The sequence below is a fragment of the Tympanuchus pallidicinctus genome, unplaced genomic scaffold (genome assembly GCF_026119805.1).
Source record: "Tympanuchus pallidicinctus isolate F22 unplaced genomic scaffold, pur_lepc_1.0 scaffold5, whole genome shotgun sequence".
In the NCBI taxonomy this organism is placed as follows: Eukaryota; Metazoa; Chordata; class Aves; order Galliformes; family Phasianidae; genus Tympanuchus; species Tympanuchus pallidicinctus.
Window position 1 is genome coordinate 42,627,612 of NW_026294769.1, and position 19,196 is coordinate 42,646,807.

Here is a 19,196-nt window from a genome sequence, read left to right on the forward strand (position 1 = left end):
ACAAAGCACTTCCCTGACGGCAAGAAGGAATCTCTGTGGGAAACTTCCAGTTTGTGTCCATTGCCTACTTTCCCACCACTGGACACCACTGTAAAGACTGATGATGTCTGTCCCCCTCCAATCCTCTCCTGCAGGGTGAAAGCTTCCAAGCTCTCTCACAGGAAAGACGTTTCCTTCACAGGAGAGGTACTCTATTCCCTTTACCATCTCAGGTGCTACTCACTGGACTCTTTCCATTATGTCCAGCTGTCTCTCGTACTGGAGAGCCTAGAACTGAAAATACAGCTCCAGGTGTGACTTTACTGATGCTAATACAGGGGAAGGGTCACATGCCTTGAGCTGCTAGCAATACTGCGCCTAATGCAGTCCAGGATATTATTAACCTTCTTAGCGGCGAGGAAGCACTGCTAGTTTGTACTCAACTTGGTGCTCATTAGGACACCCGAGGCCTTCTTGATCAGGCTAATTGCCAGCTGGGCAACTGGTACCTGGAGCTGTCCTTCCCCACCTGGAGGACTTGTATTTCCCTCTGAACTACTACTTATTCCACATGGCAACCTTCAGTTGAACTTCGGATGTGCAACTCGACCAAACGTGTAATCACTGCAGATCTAAATGATGGGAATAATTTCCAAATGAGAGATTCTGAGCCCTTCCAGAATATCTTATTCAAGAGGACTATAGACCAACCCAAGTGAATTATGTTATGACAATTAAACATTTGCTACAGGACATTCTGGGATACGTGAGTCACATGTGGAGGTTTGACAGGTAATTTAAAAAGCAGACTATAAAAGAAAATTGCTAGCTTTCATAGAAGGAAGAAAATGTTTTTTAAGCCACAGGAACACTGACGGTACCCATGCTTGCAGTTTCCTTTTCATTAGAAAGAAACTGATCTCTCTGAGTTCAGGCAGATCGGCAAAAATAAGTTCACGGGACTCTGTAAAGCAGGAATTATACAATGGTGCAACTGAAACTTTTTTTTTTCCTGTGCCAGGAGTTAAAAGAAAAAACTAATTTTCCATTTGTGTATGCAATTAGTAAGAGAATGTCAAGCTGCCCTCTTCTATCATTAGCAATTAGAGAACCTACAAAAAAAAAAAAGAGATCAAAGTATTCACAGTGGAAAGAAGCTGAGTCAAAAATGTATCACATTTGCTCAAGACAAAACATACTACAAAAACATTCCCCCTCCTAACCCAAGAATACTTCATTTCATTTGCAGCCTTCAGTGTCTTCCTAAAGTCTAATACTGACCAGTTGTTTTTAAGAGATAAGGACAGTTTGAGGACAAATTAGAATGAGAAAATAAATAAGCATATATGACATGAAAGCAAAGTCAGGATGTGGGAACTGTTAAGAAGGAAGTTTCAGCATTCAGAAGTGGCTTGGCTACAAGGAACCAGAAGACTGTCTGTCTAGCCAACAGTAACTCTACGACATTCTTTCTTAAATCTTCATTTTCTCACTTCAAGTTAGAAAATCATTTTTTTTTTCCCCATTTATTTTTTCATTATTATTACAATAGCCATATTCTTGTTTCTAGGAATCCTACAGAACCAATAAAAAAAAGACAAAGTGCTCCAAAATACAGAAAAAAATGAACTCTCTGTTTGATAACACCAGTTATTTTAGCTTATACATGCATACACACTAAGAAAATAAAGTAATGCAAGTTGCCTCCTTGCAACAGATTTCATCTGCATTCCAAGACGCTTATTTTAATCTTCTCACTTCCAATCTTTTAAGTGTGCTGTACTTCATGAGAAGTTAAAGCAAAAAACTATCACATTTCAGGGGATACTCAGTATTTTTCCTCCCCCTCACAATGGGGGGATTACAAAATTAAAATGAAAAAGTCAGGACTACCTGTAGACCAGTAGTTATTTCCTGCATGTTTGTATCCTTTGTACAGTAAGAAAGAACAGCAAGAGGACAAACGACAACTTCATGGTCCTTTAGTATGATTTTTATTTATAGAAACTAAATCCTAGAGAAACACCTCAGCTTGATTTAAATGCAAAAAATAAAGATTCATGGCCTCTGATCTGGTTTTGGTCAAAATAAAACCATCAAACATATGAACTTTACCTTCATGTCTTCTGTGCTAGAGCCCAAAATATAAATATAAATTAGCCATGATAAAAATTGAGTTTACTATTACCAAAATAAAAAGTTTAACTAGTGATATCAGTTATAAACTGCCATTAACAACAAAAAGAAATTTTTAAAAACTGAAAGATAGATCTCCCTTAGGTTTGAATATCAAACTGAAGTTTGACATCCACAGGTCCATCAGAGGAAATTCCTTCAAAAAAAAAAAAAAAAAAAAAAAAAAAAAAAAAAAAACAGACCTAAATAGAATTTCTTCTCTTTTTCATGGAATTAACCTCTCACAGTTCTTCCATAATAAAGCCAGCTATACATTTACACAGCAGATACTATTACCAAGCCTGAGATAAATTTCTACTACCTGTAACAACGTGCATTTGAAAGAATTGTAACTGTATTTCTAAGGCCTTCCAGAATACAAATCATTTTATATTTATGAACAATTTAAAGCTATTATCTAACCCTTAACACCACTAGAGGGACCCATAAGCTTTCTAACTTCACATCTATTCCTCATCACACCATTAGCAAACGCATTGCATTAGATCCCTGCTTTTTCTTTCAGTCCTGTTATCTAGCTGCTCTTTAAGTTTCTCACTGTCACGATCTGCCTTTAAGTATTCTTAAGACATCCTGTATCAAAATCATTAACAAGAACTATGATTCAGTTTGTAAGACATGAATTCAGGGAAGACTTGAAAATTCACGTAAAGATTACTGGTGTCTAAATTACCTTATCACAGCTCCCGTCCTCCTTAGAAGACTATACTGAAGTCCTGTTGGCAATGTACCAATCTTAAGGCAATGTACCCCACCTTAAAGTCAGATCAGACTGTCTTAACATCTCCTACATACTAATTTTTGTTCCCTATTCACATGTTCTCTTTTAAATAATCAGGATCACTGAAAATTAAGCTATGAATTAAAGTTTAGTGAAAGAAATATGGCTTCACAAGTGTCTTCCAATTGACTGGAATCAGAATTATTTTTTTTTTAAACTCTTGTGAGTTTAAAACCAACCTAGTAGAAAACCCAGCAGACGTCCCCTCAGATCAAGGATCTTCCACAATAAAACACCAACTTAACTAAGTACATTTGTAAACAATCCGCATACTTCAGGTCAGAAGAGACAGATGTTTGGACCAAAGAGCTGTCAGGCATCACTTCTCTCCAAAGCAGAGATAATTTGAGATAAATGACTCAAAGTACAGAGATTATATTACTTCATCTAAGTATTGCAGAAAAGAGAGAATTAAATGCCAATTCTCCTACCGCACTGCACACCTTTAAATAATGCTGCACCAAAAATACGAAGAAAATACTATGAAGAGACATCCAAAAGGACTGTAGCCATAAAATTCTTTTGATATTTGGCTCCTCTTAACCTCCTAGCAGACATTCCAAGAATGAGACAACATTAAGTAAACTCAATAACGGAACTCTTGTACTGAACTGCACAAATATTTGGCAATTATTTGAGAACTAGGAAACAGTATATATAAGATATATTCTTCCCCTTCTAATTTATTCACTCATAATCCTAGCAATCTTGTAGCTATGTACTTTGACCTGACTCCAGCCCCTTGCAAGGTAAATCTGTAGCTCACACATTATAGTGTAAACTAAGCTTCACTGAAGCAAAATACTTAGGAATTATCATCAGAATACACTAATATTCATTGAAAAGATGAGTCAAGATGAAGCCTCCCCAGTGTTAATCAAGACACTGTGGCTATCAGAGAGAAAAAACAAGAACACAATATATCTGTGATTTAAGTCTTCTTCCATAACAAGGATAATGTACTCCAGACCAGCACCAGATCTTTTTCTTGATGTCTTCCAAGAAAAAAATCACTCTGTGTTCTAGAATTCTTCAGTTCTATGACAGTGGAATGAAAGAACGATCAAGTAATCCTTTTTGGCCTTTCTTAAAACAATAAATCAAAGAAAAAAAATGTAAAAAAGTAGCACACTATTATTGACCAAAAAAAAAGAAACCAAAAAAAAAACCAGATTATTCTTTCTTTAAAAGTCTGCGTGCATACTTAGAAAAGTCAAGCTGGGAGCAGAGATGCAAACAAAAGAATGCCCATATTTTTTTATGATGGCAAGTTTGGCAGAAAGTGATACTTTCAAAATAAATTACTTGGAGAAGAAACATACAAAAAAAAGTTCAAAAGAAATGAAAAAGAATGTGATTGTATCTTCCTCTGAAGACAAACTTACCTCAGCAATAGAACACTGTGTTTATCAGTGCAAGACTCCAGAGCACACATGCTATTCCACAGAAACTTGTAAGGATATTTGTATATAAAATAATCACTTAGAATAGTAAAACAAAAACAACAACAAAAATCTGTCCTGTACTCTCAACCAGAAGCTTTTACCCTGAAATGTTCCCTAATCAAACTCATGTGTACTTTGACTTCATTGTTTTCTTTTGACCAACGCTGTATTTAGAAGATTTTCATTTGGCTGGGCTTTTGCAACTTTCCTTTTGTGGCTGCATTCGCTGTACTACATGAAAGTAAAACTCTCAACTGGAAGAGAAAAATTATTTTAACAATTCAGACTGAATAATTAGATGCCAATTTCAGAATGTGTTTTGCACAGAAATACAACTTCTAGAGAAACCTCTTGAGTGCATGCATGCTTTTTAGTCTTTACTGTTGCTACCTTCACAGGTAAAGAACCTCACCTTTCAATCTCTGACCACACATGATCTTGAATGACTTGATTTGCTGTGGAATTAGTCATTCTTCACAGCAGAACGTTTAAGAGTAACACCTTTATTTTTCAAAAGATGCAGCTAGGTAATTTTTTCCTCTATTTTTTCATGAAATGAAAGAAGGCATTCAACTCAATCTGGATTTTGCTCATTTTTAACTCAACCTCTAGATGGTATAAGCATGATCAAGTGTTGTTATAGAAAGATAGCCAGAACTCTTAAAGGCAATTAATTTGGATTTGAACTCTTCTTTCTTACATTACTTTTGATCTTTCTTTTAAAGCAAGTCTAAGTTCACCATCCAAGATATATCTTTTTTAGTGCTTTTTGAGCAAGTTCAAAACACCACTGCAAGCAGCAGATGCTGATACTTGGATCAGATGTCAGAGAAACAAATAAAATGTTCACTGAACTGCAGAGTCCACATTAACAATCTGAAAACGGTATGCCAAAAAAAATCTCCGTAATTTCTTGACCTCATGTTACTCTACTCTCAAAAAGAGTGTCAGATTCATCCATCACCGATGAAAGACACCTGAGCTCTTCCCTTCTTTCCACTACATAAAAAGGCTACATATCCAACTAGAGAGAAAACATCTGTCTACACATCATGGAGCCACTGAGATCCAATCACATTTTATTTCCCAAATGCAGAGCCCTGTATTAGCGAGCACAATTTGATTAAAACCGAGTCACTGATAGATGTTTAGAGAAACATTGTGATTTATTCAGGAACCGTTTCTTAATTCCTAGATACTTTAACTCATAGATGTGACATTACCTTAGCTATGGAATATACAAGTAGAGCCACACATTGGCAACATCACCATCGCCATATACACGCAGGCTCAGACTAGAGTGGCAAGAGAGAATTTCAAAAGCCTTTTGACAAGATCTCATCTGTGCCAGTGCAGATGCAAAATTAAAGGTAAGAAGAAAAAATGCTTCCTCTACACAAGACCAAAGCATTCTTTTTCATCCAGTTCTTCCAGACTATATTCAACAACCCTTTCCTAAAAAGGAAGTTTGGAGCTATTAATTCAAATTGTGTCTGCATATGACACTACCCAAGATTTTGGCTGTTATTTTATTTAATCATTTTGGCTTTGCTCCCCCATTGTAACACGCTGCACACTTTGCTGAGCACAGGTTTTTTTTTTTTTAGACAAAACAGTGAGTGATGGAAGCACACAGATTCTTTTGTTTGTGCATGCCAGAGAAGCTTCAACAACACAAGCAACAAAGCTTAAGTGTCTAAATATACACACAAACATGAATGCATAAAAAGATAAACATTACTAACAACCTCTCAGTAACAGGAAAACAAAACCTTAATCTTTATTTTTTGTTTGCTGCTTTTAAAAAATTCAATATTTGTACACTATCACCCACCAATTACTCCAGCAAAGACTTTGTATTCCAGCAGGTTTTAGTCAACAATCTGTGGACATTACAGATTGAATTACTATTTATGATACCTTTAATAATTTCAAAACAATTTTAAAAGTAACTACATTAACTATAGCATATTTGTAAAGGTCTGCAACCACTTTTTCAATAACTTCTCCAAAAATCCAACAGTACATGAGGACTGTTGGATAGTACTCTGCCAAACTTGTTACCTGAGAAGTGCAATGTTAGATCTGGTGCTCTATATTCAATAAGGTAAAAGACCATTGAAGTGTATGCAGTTCATTGTGCAACAGTAAAAAAAAAAAAAAAACAAAAAAAAAAACACTGAATCCACTGAACAAAACTGGACCATTCTATTTAAAACATGATTTACTTTTGAGGAATAAAGTTACGTGGTTGCTCTCTTCTCTCAGCATCCATGGCTTTTAGCTGCTAACATGAGGATACATCCATGGTCCCAAAGAAACATAAATCAACAGATCACAGTAACAGAAACTACTAATTGATGTCACAGTGTTAACCAATTACCAACCAACATGAGGAACACAATCCTGCCTTTCCCTATAAGCAGAATGCAGTCTTGTTTAAAAAAAAAAAAAAGAAAGAAAACAAAACCCAAAACAACTGCTTATTAAGCTACGCTGTCTGATATTGTCCTGCAATGAGCTATCGAAACGTGATTTCTGGAACAGAGAATGGTGTAGAAGAAAAGCTGCCACCCAAAAGACATAGTTTGACAGTCAGTCAGATCTCGTATTAATATTCTTCATGGATCTCTTTCATGCTACCATCCCAAAAAAGTTTGGTGTTTTTTTTTTTTTTCCAGCAATCATTTAAAAAAACAAAGTTATAAACAAGTATACTTCTAGCCAACTTATGAACTTGAATATTTATGTGACAGTTACAAAATGAGAGGATAAAGGCACAGACACTAAGCTTACAACCTTAAGAAACAGGAGCGACCTTAAGAGCTAAGTGCTAACAAACTTTACTATTTTATTTAACAGTATAAGTTCTAGTTGCAATTAAAAACATTACAAAACAGAGTGGATTATTTTCTGAAGACAAAAGAATAAAAACCAACAGTAGCTTCCTGAAAATAAAGTCACACATTTAAAACTCACTGCTCTTCCAGCCTCTCAATAAAATTTTGGACTAAGCGTCTATTAATGAAACATTGGAAGAAAACTGGTCACTGGTTCATCAGCTCAACTTTCTGAAATACTCTGAAATTCCTTCACAAGACAGAACTGAGAAAAACAAAAACAATGCTGAGGACAAAAATGAGGTAAGCAAAATATAAAATGTCAACAATGCTTCAACAACTGTGCATGATGGGCAGAAGGCGTCATCTGTAAAAAAGGCAAGCAACGATCATTGCAAAATTTTTAGAATCACAGAGTAATGAAAGTTACAGTGAAATTTTACAAACACCGTGAAGAAAACATATGCATGCAATACTGATGGTCAGTATACAGCTCTTGTGCAGATAAAGATAAAACATAAAAGACAACACTCAGATGCCTTAGTCTGCTTTTGTTGCAAAAGAGAACCATTTCAGCCCAGTTTTGGCTCCAAGCAGAGCGTGGTAGCAAAACTGGCTCCTCTACTATGGTGACTGCTTTTCTTCCACATGTGTGGGGGAAAAAATCCTTCTGGAGTTACAAGAAGAGAAAATAAGCAGGATGCTAAGAATCAAGTCAATCAAGTCTTCTGCTTAAAACTATTAGGGAAACACTGATAAGGATTAGCCGTTCAGAGAAAAAGAAAACACCTTAAGGTTTGTTTCTTTTTTAAAAATAAATCTCTAAGTAAGCAGATAATTTAGTGGTACCATAAGATTAACTCCTTATTCTCTTGGAAAGAAAACTCTATGTAGCAAGTGTCAGATCAACTCTGCAACAGACCATAATTCTTAAGTTAAAAGCACATTCTTAAGTAAAAATCTGGCTATAATATGGCAACTTTGAAGGCTGCCACCGAAGCTGACACGAGAGGAAAGTTATAGGCAAAGAATTTTTAGGCCTCCTAGCAACATTCCTTGCTGTCATCAGACACCACAGTTGATGTTGCTAAAAGTCAGTTCCCTGTGCCTGAACAAGTAGGAGCAAGAAGAAAGCGTGTGAAAAATCCATGTCCTTATCTGCCTGATGCACAACTGTCAGGATGGAAGCAGAGTGATGAGCACCATAGAAAACACATCTGACAATGGCGAAAATATCACACGTGACTGCCTTCTAACATGCTTTTCTCCTCGTATTTCTGTTACTAGCTTCCCTTATCAGCACAAAATGTCACATAACTGTGTTTTTATATAGAATTCATAAACAGTATGCTATTTTTATGGAGGTTTTTTGTTATTTTATTTTCTCAGTAGAATTATCAGGATCCGTGATTGAATCCTTATCCTCTTCAAATACTCTTCAAACTTTGTTTTCTCACCTATTTTATGAAACTAACTTTTGAATGACACTTTAAAAGTTTTAGATGTAAGTAGTCATCTACTTAAAAATGAGCAACTTAAAGTAAGATCAGAAAATTAGCACAGTTTCTGCCACTCATTAATGAGATAATTACAACCACACTTGTTATTGTGAAATAATTTTCCTAAATTCCACCACTGCATTCAGATGATTCAGAATTGTGATTACACAGTGTCAGTGTAGATTCTTTACTACAATACATTGATATTGTGTACTTTAACATTTGAATCTTTTTCCACTGTGCTGCATTATTCAGGTATGGTGATTACTGCAGCTTTTATATTACAAGTATTGATATATCAGGTTATTGCAATATAGAGGAATAAAAGTGAAATTATATTCTTCTTGTAACAGTTCTCTAAGGGGAAAAAGTTTCCTATAACCCATAATCAAGAAAATTTAGATGTTTTCTTACAACATTTTAATCTTTGGAGTTGTCTTCCTATGAGAAACTAAGATCTATCTATATGTTTGAGAAAATGAAACACTGATTGATTATGATTAGGTCAAGAATATTGAAATCTACTGGAATTCTTCTCAATCACCATCCTACACCAGGTCCTTCTTATGTCTGATAAGAGCAGGAAAGCATTCTTCTCAAACAACTGGGTCTTCCGTAGTTTGCATACAGATCAGTAATGGTATGCAAGTCTTCTTTTCCATAGGGATTCAGATCTAAACTCAATAAATACGAGTTTAAACTATGTTTTTAGAAACAGTAATTTAGCAGTAAAGATTTTCTTATTCTATTTTGGAAGTAGAATGAAAGATTTTCCTAGTGTAAGCAGTGTAAGGAATGGTCTTGCTATATAAGGTGCTATCTTTATTTGTATAGGCTCAGAAGTTAAAATTAATGGAAGCCTTTGTTTATTTGTCATTCATCTGCTTTTAAATACTTACAGTGAAAAATACGGAAATCAATGTATGGATGAGAACCTCTTCTCTCTGTTTCAAATCCTGCCCGACTTCTTACTCGCACATCTCCTAGAAACAGGGTCAAGAGTGAAATAAAAGTGTGGAAGAGTGGCAGAGATAAAAATGCAAATGAACATAGCCTGGAGGGGTAAAGATTCATGTACTTAATGGAATAGGGTTATTCAAACAATAGGCCTATTTCAATGCTTTTCGTTTTAAGGTGAAATTCAAAACAAAGTTTGAAGACTTTTTAAACATGCAACTGCATGCTTCCTTGTCAAAATCTCTCCTGCCTATGCATACGTTGCCAGAAGCATGTGATAAGCATTCAGATGAAATTAGGAACAGCTTGCTACACCAGTATGGTAAAAAAGCACCTTGATATGACAGGAAACAACATTAAAGTTTATTTGTTCCTCAGTAACACACACGAAACAAAAACATTTTGTATAGTACAAGATTCAGCTTCTAGAAATGGTAGCTTTTAGCAAAGAAGCTAATAATAATATGGTTTTATATTACATAATAGAATGCTTTCCCACTAGCATTTACTTACTTGTGCTCAGCTGTTTGAATATTACACATGAGCCTATTAAAATACCAAAACTCAGTATTAAAATTTTATAAAACTATTTTGCACTGCAGTTTAGACTTAACCTGAATCTTTGAGCATGCTCGCTGATTTATATTTAGGCATTTTAACCAACTGAAAGCTGATCAGTATTCTTTCATAACGTAGTTACATACATTAGCGGAAGTAATTCGCTTAATGAAAAACTTTCACTTTAAAACCTTCAGCAATGACAAATTTGGGCAACCTGAGGATCAAACAACAGTATTTCTCTCTAAGATCCTAACAGAAAATAAAGTGAAATTTCAGATTGTTTTTCAGTATTCTGGTTTCTATTATGAAAACCCTACAAGGGTATTATGTTCCTCTCCTCAAACACAGTGATTTTCTTATCAATCAGAAGTATTTAATGCAAGAAATGGATTGGTTTTAAAAAGAATAAAAAATAGCTACTTAATTTTCAGCACCTGCTACTACTGTGCTTTTTTCTTTTCCTTGCAACTTGCTAACTTATAAGAGTGTAAATCAGAAGATACACGAAGATACTGACCAAAACGTTAGTGACATGCTTTTCACACTTAACAAATATATTTCCAGAGATAAGTATCTATAAACACAGACGTATCTATAGTGACACATTTCACATGAATGTTATCTTCTGAGGCATGCTGGAAGCAGCACAAAAGATAAGCAGCAGGCTCCCTGGTAAGGAGTCTAGAGTCTTTGTTTCAGTAAAAACATACCGAACACAAGTCTGCTTTGTTGCTTTTTTTTTTTTTTTTCCTCCTTGAAACTTAAAAACTTAACAGAGCTGCAAGGTAAAATAAGCTGCAAGGTCTACCTGTAAAAACCATCATTTAGACCACTGACAATATAAATAATGAACTATAAAGATTTCAAGCATTCATCTGGTCAGAGATGAAGAGGCTCGTCTTTTTCCAGACAATACAGAGGCAGCAAATTGTAGAACTCTTCAGTCAGGCCCAAAGACAGCTGGTGAATGTTGTTTGAGAAATGAGCGAATAAAAAGGGAAAGACAGGAAGCTTAGGAAAAGGAGAGGTGAGCGCGTTAATAGCTGTGTAAGAAAATATCGGTTTATACAAAGGAAAACGCCATTTTCCTTCCCCATCACATCTATTTATCTGACCAATCAGTCACAGCTATGGCTGCGTGACCTTTCAGCACACCAGCTGCACTGAGCAGTTGAGCTGATTTTTAACAAAATATGATACAGCTTTTGTGAATGGCACTTATTTTTCAAAGCATTCTTAACCTTTGAAATTTTACCAGCCTGCACATTAACTAGCATATAGTTTTGGGCAGCATACAAAGGGTTTTGTGAATAATTTACTTGTTAGAAGAGTTGAGAACAGGAAAGGTTCACAGAAAAACACATGGAGACTAACACAGAGCTCGGCAAACTACAAAACAAATAAGTTCAGCTGACAAATAATACCCAGAAAAATTCTCTGTGCTTTTTTCTACTTGTTTTATTAGCTAGGGCCTCACCTAACAATTCAGCTAGAATAATAGTAGCCCCATTTCTCCTGAAAAGCTCACAAGGTTGTGGACTTTGAGTAGGAAAGAAAAAAATACAAGCAGAGTAAGACTATTGCTTTTACCAGGAGTTATATTCAGAACACGCTTGTTTTTATTCTGGCACTCTGGAATAATTATCAGTTCTCCAGGACTGGAATTTATCACAGTACACCAAAAGAAATTCCTAATGGGTCAAAACAAAAGCAGAAGAGCACAACGATACTAATCTCAACTGCATATATGTAATTAGTCCCAAACATCCAGAAGTACCTGACCATCATTATGTATTCACGGTTCAACTGACCTGACCTGCTGAGATCAATGGATGCCAAATGTGCCCACTTTGTGCTTGCTCAGAGCATAATACATTCACACTGATTTAGTAGAGAAATTCCGTAAAGATTTTGTAACCCTATGACTTGGAAATAAATTTAAGAAAAACATGATTGTCATCACAGGTAACTTTAAAAAAAAAAAAGGTGTAAAACATTTCAGATTGAAGATGACTTTTACCAGATACAAGGACACTTACGTAATTCTTTCAAACAGCAACAGAAGTCCAACATAAACGCTGGTTATTATTACAGCAGATAAAAGATAATTAAATTCAGTACATAAACCAAGATAATTTATGAAGTTGCTATTTATTAGGCCTTTTAAAAAAATATCGAAGTGGTTATGAAATGCTTTGATACCAACAGATCACAATGCTGACAGGTAGATTTCCTTAGTGGGGCAGAAGTGGTAGAGATAACAGCTCTCCTGTTATGTGTCTTTTTAACAGTTATTTCTGCCACTCTGAAGTAACTCCTCTGTTTTCTTAGGGAATGCATTCAAGTCCAGCATTATAATGTTAATGGACTTCCAGGAACAATTCTTTTTTTCTTCTTTGCAAGTATCAGTGAATTCAAAGAATCAGGAGAAAGATTTTTCTTAATATGTTTCTCAGCTTTCCGCTCAAAGCTTGATTTTGCAGGCAGACCTGACACACTGTCTGCTGCCTGAGTATCCAACTAATTTTTTTTTTTTCTTTTTTTACAGAATAGTTCTATGCAGAGGTTTTTTTTTCCTTCCTTCAAAAGACATAAGCCACAGAGTGAAAAACTGATTTGAAGGCTGAATAAATAATGGAAGAAAGAATGTGGAAGAGGAAAGTTGACAGATACAGCTGAAAAAGAATCAGGTCTTTAGCAAAACTTACCTGGAGACAGCTTATTTAGCTTCTAACCCCTCTTTCAGACCCTTGCTCGCATTGCAAGGACAGCTTTGAAACTTACAAGGCTGCTGATACACAATAGTTTATATCCCTGCATGTCAAGATTACACAACATGTATTTCATGCTACCCTAATCTCGCAGTCTGAACCAGTAACCATGCAGTAGCTGCTCAGGTTGCCCAGGGCTTCTGGAGAAGGGGAGGAGATCTCAGATCATGGAGGACAGCTGGGAGCAGAAGCCACCTCAAGGTAAACCACTCACACTCAAGTTAAAGGCATGAAGATGTGCAGCACAGGATTTCCAGAAAGAATTACTAGCTTCATAGATCCAAGCTGCTATTAAACGTGCTGAAGAAACAGATGACAGGTCAGCTGAATATGCTGGAATTAAAGCAAAAGCAATACAACACAGCAATTGCTATCATAAAAGAACTTGCCCTGAATTACTCATTTCTTGCTTTCAGTGATTTCAAGTTAAAGCAATCAAGATTTTTTTTAAAACAGGGCACACTGTTCCAGCTTTAGTTGAGATGCGTGTTCACCAATACAAGCAATCAATGCCCCACTCATTCCAGGCCATGCACACTATCAAAACCTTCAGGCAGTACAAAACAACTACAGGAAGAATAAAAAACAAAAGCAGAGGAAAAGAAAAAAAGTACCAAGTTACATGGAAGCAGTTATAGGTAACAGTGGGATTTCTCATAGCTTTTGAGAGAAATAGCTGACTGAGGTGATATACATATATTAGCCTATTCAAGGTCTTAAAAGAAAAATTCTACAATGCTGCATCTGTATCTATATTTTAAAATAGCAAGTCAGCCACTCAGGAATGGCTTAGCATATATTTTGGGAACAGAGTATGACAGATGAGTCATTAACATCAACGCTGTTTGTTTATATTGACACTTGTGGGACTTGTTAGTTTATTTCATCTTGCCCCTAAAATTTGATCTTTTTAGTTGAACTTGGAAACTCTGTCACACTACAGCAATTTCTACCCGCTTGGCGCAAATGAATTTCCATCAGATTCCAGTCAGAACAGCCAGAGGACATTAAAGGAAGCAACTCTACAGCCAATTCATCTAAACAGATGCAGAAGAAAGTGTCCTAGATACACTTCAGTTGTCTACTTTGGTCTGCTACAATGGACACCTTATTTAGGTACAGTGGATGTGCTCTGTTTGTAATAGCAACCAACGAAGTAAAATACCTCTCACCAACTGTGTAACTTCCCATAAAGTTACAGCTGAGGATTTCTTACAGGTCCTCTGCTAACAGGAGTAAAATTTAAAAAGAAAATCCTCACAGTATTGTACAGGGAATCCAATCTTGTTTCTTATAAAAAGTCTAGTTAAATATAATCATCTTTCAATCTGTTCTGATAAGAATGTTTCTAAATACTGATGCATCCAACTGTTCAGCTTTCAGGCTGGTCTTTTTTTATAATCCCTTTATGAATACAACAATACTCTGGTAAACAACTGCTATTTTGTGCAGGACAGTGTACTTCATATTCGGAGAAACAAAGTGATCAGTAACAAGTAAATAGTAAGAGCGTAACACTCTGATTCAAACATCTAATGAGCAATCTTTCGTTTGCTTATTGATACCACCCCCCAGCAGGAGTTAGAGGTCTACTCCTTTAAAAGACATACTGCTTCTCAGTAGCTGCCACTATTAAACAATAATGTCTGCAAGAGTTAGGAGCTCGTCACGAATAGCATTATCACATAACCTAAGAAATTAAATCAAATTAGAGAACAAGTGAAATTCAATTTACTCAACACATTTGCACACATTCTGAATATATCCCAGTTCTACCTACTAGCACAGCAAATAAAGATTTCAAATCATACTAGAATCTCCCCTCAGTTCAGCCATGTGCACACACTAGGAACCACAGAAAATCATGTTTTGCTTTCTTCTAGTTTCAGTTGAGTTTTGCTATCAAACTCTTCTGCAGAATTCTAGGCCTAACTACTAGGTGCTGCAATTAAGCTAAGCTTCTAAAGCAGCTGAAGATTATTTTCCCCAGAAATCAAGAACCATTTTTTTACAAGCTGAACTTCCACCATTAGCAGATGAGTTAAAAAAAAATAAATCCCATTTTGAAGAATTCTAGCGTTTGTCTCACAAGTAGGATGATTGAAAATCAGCCATTTGACTTTTTAATATGAAATAAACCTAATTCTATCCCCTCAAAAAAAGCTACTTTTTAAATGAGCACTTAGAAACCAGCGTCATCTGTCCTCCTACTTTTTTTTAAACAATTCTCTAAATTACAACCTGCTATTAAAAGTTCTTTACTAGACAGTGCTATAGTATTAATAGCTTTAAAAACTTGAAATGAAAAAAAAAAATCAAGAACAAAGTGACTGAAAAATAAAAAGGCACTAAGTCCAAGCTGCATTTTACATGCACATACGTATTTGTCTACATATGTAGCTTATAACTATGAATTCATAGAGAATGTGGTCTTGAATTTCTGGTGACTGGGGTAAGTACAAATTGCAACTGAACTGAAACAACTAGGAGCATAAAAAAAGACGTTCTGGCTGATCTAGTCGAAACAGGTTAAGAATGTATCATCACTAGCTGCTTGTCTCATTGAGCTGCGGAAGACATGTAAGCATTCATAGGCCATTTCAACACAAAATCGTAGCTGAAGTTGGCTTAAATTAAGCACTGTAATTTCGCAGTGAAACAGACTTCAGAGCACATAGAGTCCCTCTGATCATCTACAGGAGCTTTGCAGCTTTCTCCTCTCAACTATTAGCCTCTATTCAGTCCTCAGTGCACTCAGTAACACGGAGGATGTCCCCTGATGCTTGCTCCTCCCAGTACTGCCCTTTCTTTTTAATTTGGCTTTATCTAGTTGTTACTCTGGAAACATTCTTCAGAAAGCTGACTAAGCTACCAGCCCTGTCACGCGTCCTTTCTCTTTTCAAGTCATTTTCTAGAATTAATAAGAGAAGTATTTTTAAAAACCGTACCATTATTTGAAGAGCACCTTGAGCACTTCACAGCCTCAGTACTGAAATTTTCTGAAGTTTATGGTAATTTCCACACATAAATATTCTCTAAGCTACAGTTTTAACCAGGATACCACGCAGAGGTGAAATTCCATAACAAGAATGAAAGATCCATCACAAATAAATTAGAGTTATTCGTAAAACTAAACTTCTACCAAATGCTTTACACTAATAAGAACCATAATTTGTTTTTATTTAAATGCATGAACAAAGCATTCAACATAATAGTTAACTCAAAAATTAAAGAAATTTTAAAAGCTAAACAACCAAAAAACTCAAATCAACACTAAATGGTTTTTCTAAAGAATTTAACCAGAATATTTCCCAGGAAAAAGGGAACTATTAAGCTTAAAAGTACAATGCTCAAATATAAACTTTTTATATTTTTCTAAGCAATGACAATGGTAAAATCTCTGCAATACAAAAACTGGTACACTTACCTAGCATACGAATGTACAGCGCAGTCTGATCGGAGCTGTCATAGGAAATGGCTCCACGTCTCTACAAAAAAAAGGATATTTTATTCATGTTAGAATGAAATTACTGCTCTTTCAATTTAAAAATGAAATATTAATATTAATTACACATACACATTTCTCATAGCCTTCTACTTCAAATACTGGCAGTTCCTTGCTTACTTACTTACCCGTGGGTTAACTCAGTTTGTAAAGCTAGAATAGTTTCAGAAGTAAAAGAACTTGAACGATACCATTACTGTAATCCCAGGGATTACACCTATTTTCTGCAGGGCAGGATGTGAATGGCACGTTTCCTTCCTTCCACTTTCCACAGCACTTTCTGCAGGCCAAGCAAGGTACCCATTTAAGGTATTCTGAAGAAATGTCTAAAAGAGTCACTAAGCTGTCCATACACAACACACAGAGGCTCCCAACAAGGATGCAATTCTTAACCTACACAAAACTGGTTTCAGAGCTCCAGAAACAGTAAGCTGATGTGGTAACAGTTATAGTTCAGGAATCACTAAGAATGTGATGAACTGGACTTGCAATAGCTAAAAACTAGGGGAAATGTTCATGTAGTTACACAACACCAGCATCATGTAGCCTTTAGAACTTGGCACAAGCTAGCATCATACTCATGTCTTTCCTTAGTGATTTCTTCTCCCATTTGCCAACACAGGGCCAAAATCAAAGCTATCTTGACCCTAGAAACAGAGGATTGCCTTCACAGTCACAGTTCAATTTCATCAGTTACACAAGAGGGTTTTAGGTGGTTTTGTTAGGTTGCTTTTTTTTTCTTGCCCAGCACGCTTAATTACATTCTGAACAGTGCAGTCCTGGGTGTCCCAAAGGGACACATCATATCCCTTGGAGAAGTTCAGATATAAGCCAACCTGTAGGTGAATGCAGGAACCTATTTATTCCTTCCCTAGTAAGCAAACACTACACCAGGGCCACAGGTCCAAAAACATTCAAGTCCAGAAAGTGTGAAGAAGCAAGAAAAACAGAACTTGACTGTTGAGAAGAACTACAATAAATAAAGAAATTATTGGGAAGTAAAGAAAGGCAAAACTGCTTACAAGAATCTATCTACAGTGCAAACTGAACGTACTTAAAGAAAGCCTAGAGCTTAATAACCTCTATCAGTATGATTTTTGTAACTGATGCGTTACGACTCCAAACCCAGAAAATATTAAAGCAACTAAGTAACTTCTATGCTAAAAGAAGGGAAAAAAAAAAAGCCACGAAACTTTGCACTTGAAATCAGAGAAGTTTTTTCCCAAAGGTAAGCTTAATATTTAATTACAGAAATGACCAAAGACCTGCCTCTAAATCGGGTCCAATTATACTAGCTATTATATAAAAACTACAAGGAAGAACTCTCTGTACAGCACTTTTATACTGCCTTAGCTTTTGTTCCATGTTTCCTTGGAAGATTATAAACAATGCAAATCATCCTTCCCTTGAAATATGTTTGTACAGCAATTCACACAGCAATGTGCCTGTCCTGACAGAGAAGTTAGCAATACAGCTCATCAGTCAGAAAACAACACTGATTTCCCACTAACGTGTTCAAATTTCTTCCTATGACCTTAGAATTTCAGCAAATCTCAGCTGGACGTATTTTCAGTAGCCTGAAGCATTTCATATCATCGATTAAGCACAATCAGTGATGGAATTCAATGCAAATCTGCAGTTTGCACTTGCCTATCACATTAACTCTTGGATGTGTCCAGTACAACCCTGTAACTAAACACAGGAGGAAGGTGAGCACAAATGGAGCTAGAAGAACCATAATTAACAGGAGCCTTCATCTCTGAGACAGAAAACAATGCAAAGAAATTGATCAAAATAGAAATAATTTTATATCATTATTTGCTAACAAATCTAAAATAGTATTTGCTGGCTAAAATAGCAGATCAAACACATGAGCACTTCTTAAGAACATAATCCACTAGCTTATACAAACAGGTGAGTTAATTCTGCAGGGACAGGTATTCACAGAATCTTTATGCAACCAAACCTTTTAGAATCACCTTTCAAAGTTTGGTTTCCTAATGAAAAACAAGCATTGCATTGTAAACCTCATTACTAAGACTTCAAAAGTAGTAGGACAGTTTCAACAATCTCAACTAATGTTATTTATAAGGGTAGAGATCCTACTGATGTTTCATTCACTGAAATTTGTTAAATAAAATAGGTAAGAGGAAATCACTTATTAGCAGGTTCTGCTAAGGGAAAGGCACCAATGGGTGCTGGTAGACAGACCTCACACCTTTAAGCCATGTGGCTGGGGAGGGACAGAGCCAGGAGAACTGTCGTATACAGTCAGACAGAAGGGAAGTTAACAGCACCCATGTTTATAGTAAACAATAACTCAAGTCCAAGGGTACTGTCAAATTATTCTATCAAAATTACTTTTTCTTTTCCCTGATCTTGCTCAATTTTGTAAATAACATGAACTCTGTAAAACTATTTCTGGAGCAGTGCCACACTTCTTTGGTCTGCCTGAAGCTTTGTATCTATTAACTAAAGAGAACACACTGAACTCCTTGACCCTCTGTGCATTTCTCAAGCAGATAAGCACCATTCCAACAGGCAGACTGAATTGTCTGTGCTGAAACTGAAGACAATCCGAATGTGTTTAGGTAGTTCTTCTCACGCACAAGGATAAAACTTGGTCCTGTGAGAATACCTGCTGGGCTCCAAACAATTCAAC

The 19,196-nt window shown here is 35.9% G+C and overlaps 1 protein-coding gene across 5 annotated transcripts in view; it reads right to left on the reverse strand.

The window, feature by feature from the left end:
• The window catches only part of PDE7A (phosphodiesterase 7A), a 70,628-nt gene that overhangs the window by 18,267 nt on the left and 33,165 nt on the right, over positions 1-19,196 (reverse strand). For 3 of the 5 annotated variants that reach the window (XM_052704778.1, XM_052704780.1, XM_052704777.1), the window contains exons 2-3: positions 16,457-16,517; positions 9,640-9,723 (exon numbers count right to left, since the gene is read on the reverse strand). In XM_052704778.1, coding sequence (XP_052560738.1) covers positions 9,640-9,723; positions 16,457-16,517 — 145 coding nt within the window. The remainder of the gene's footprint in view (positions 1-9,639; positions 9,724-16,456; positions 16,518-19,196) is intronic. The other 2 variants (XM_052704781.1, XM_052704779.1) reach the window with 1 other exon arrangement.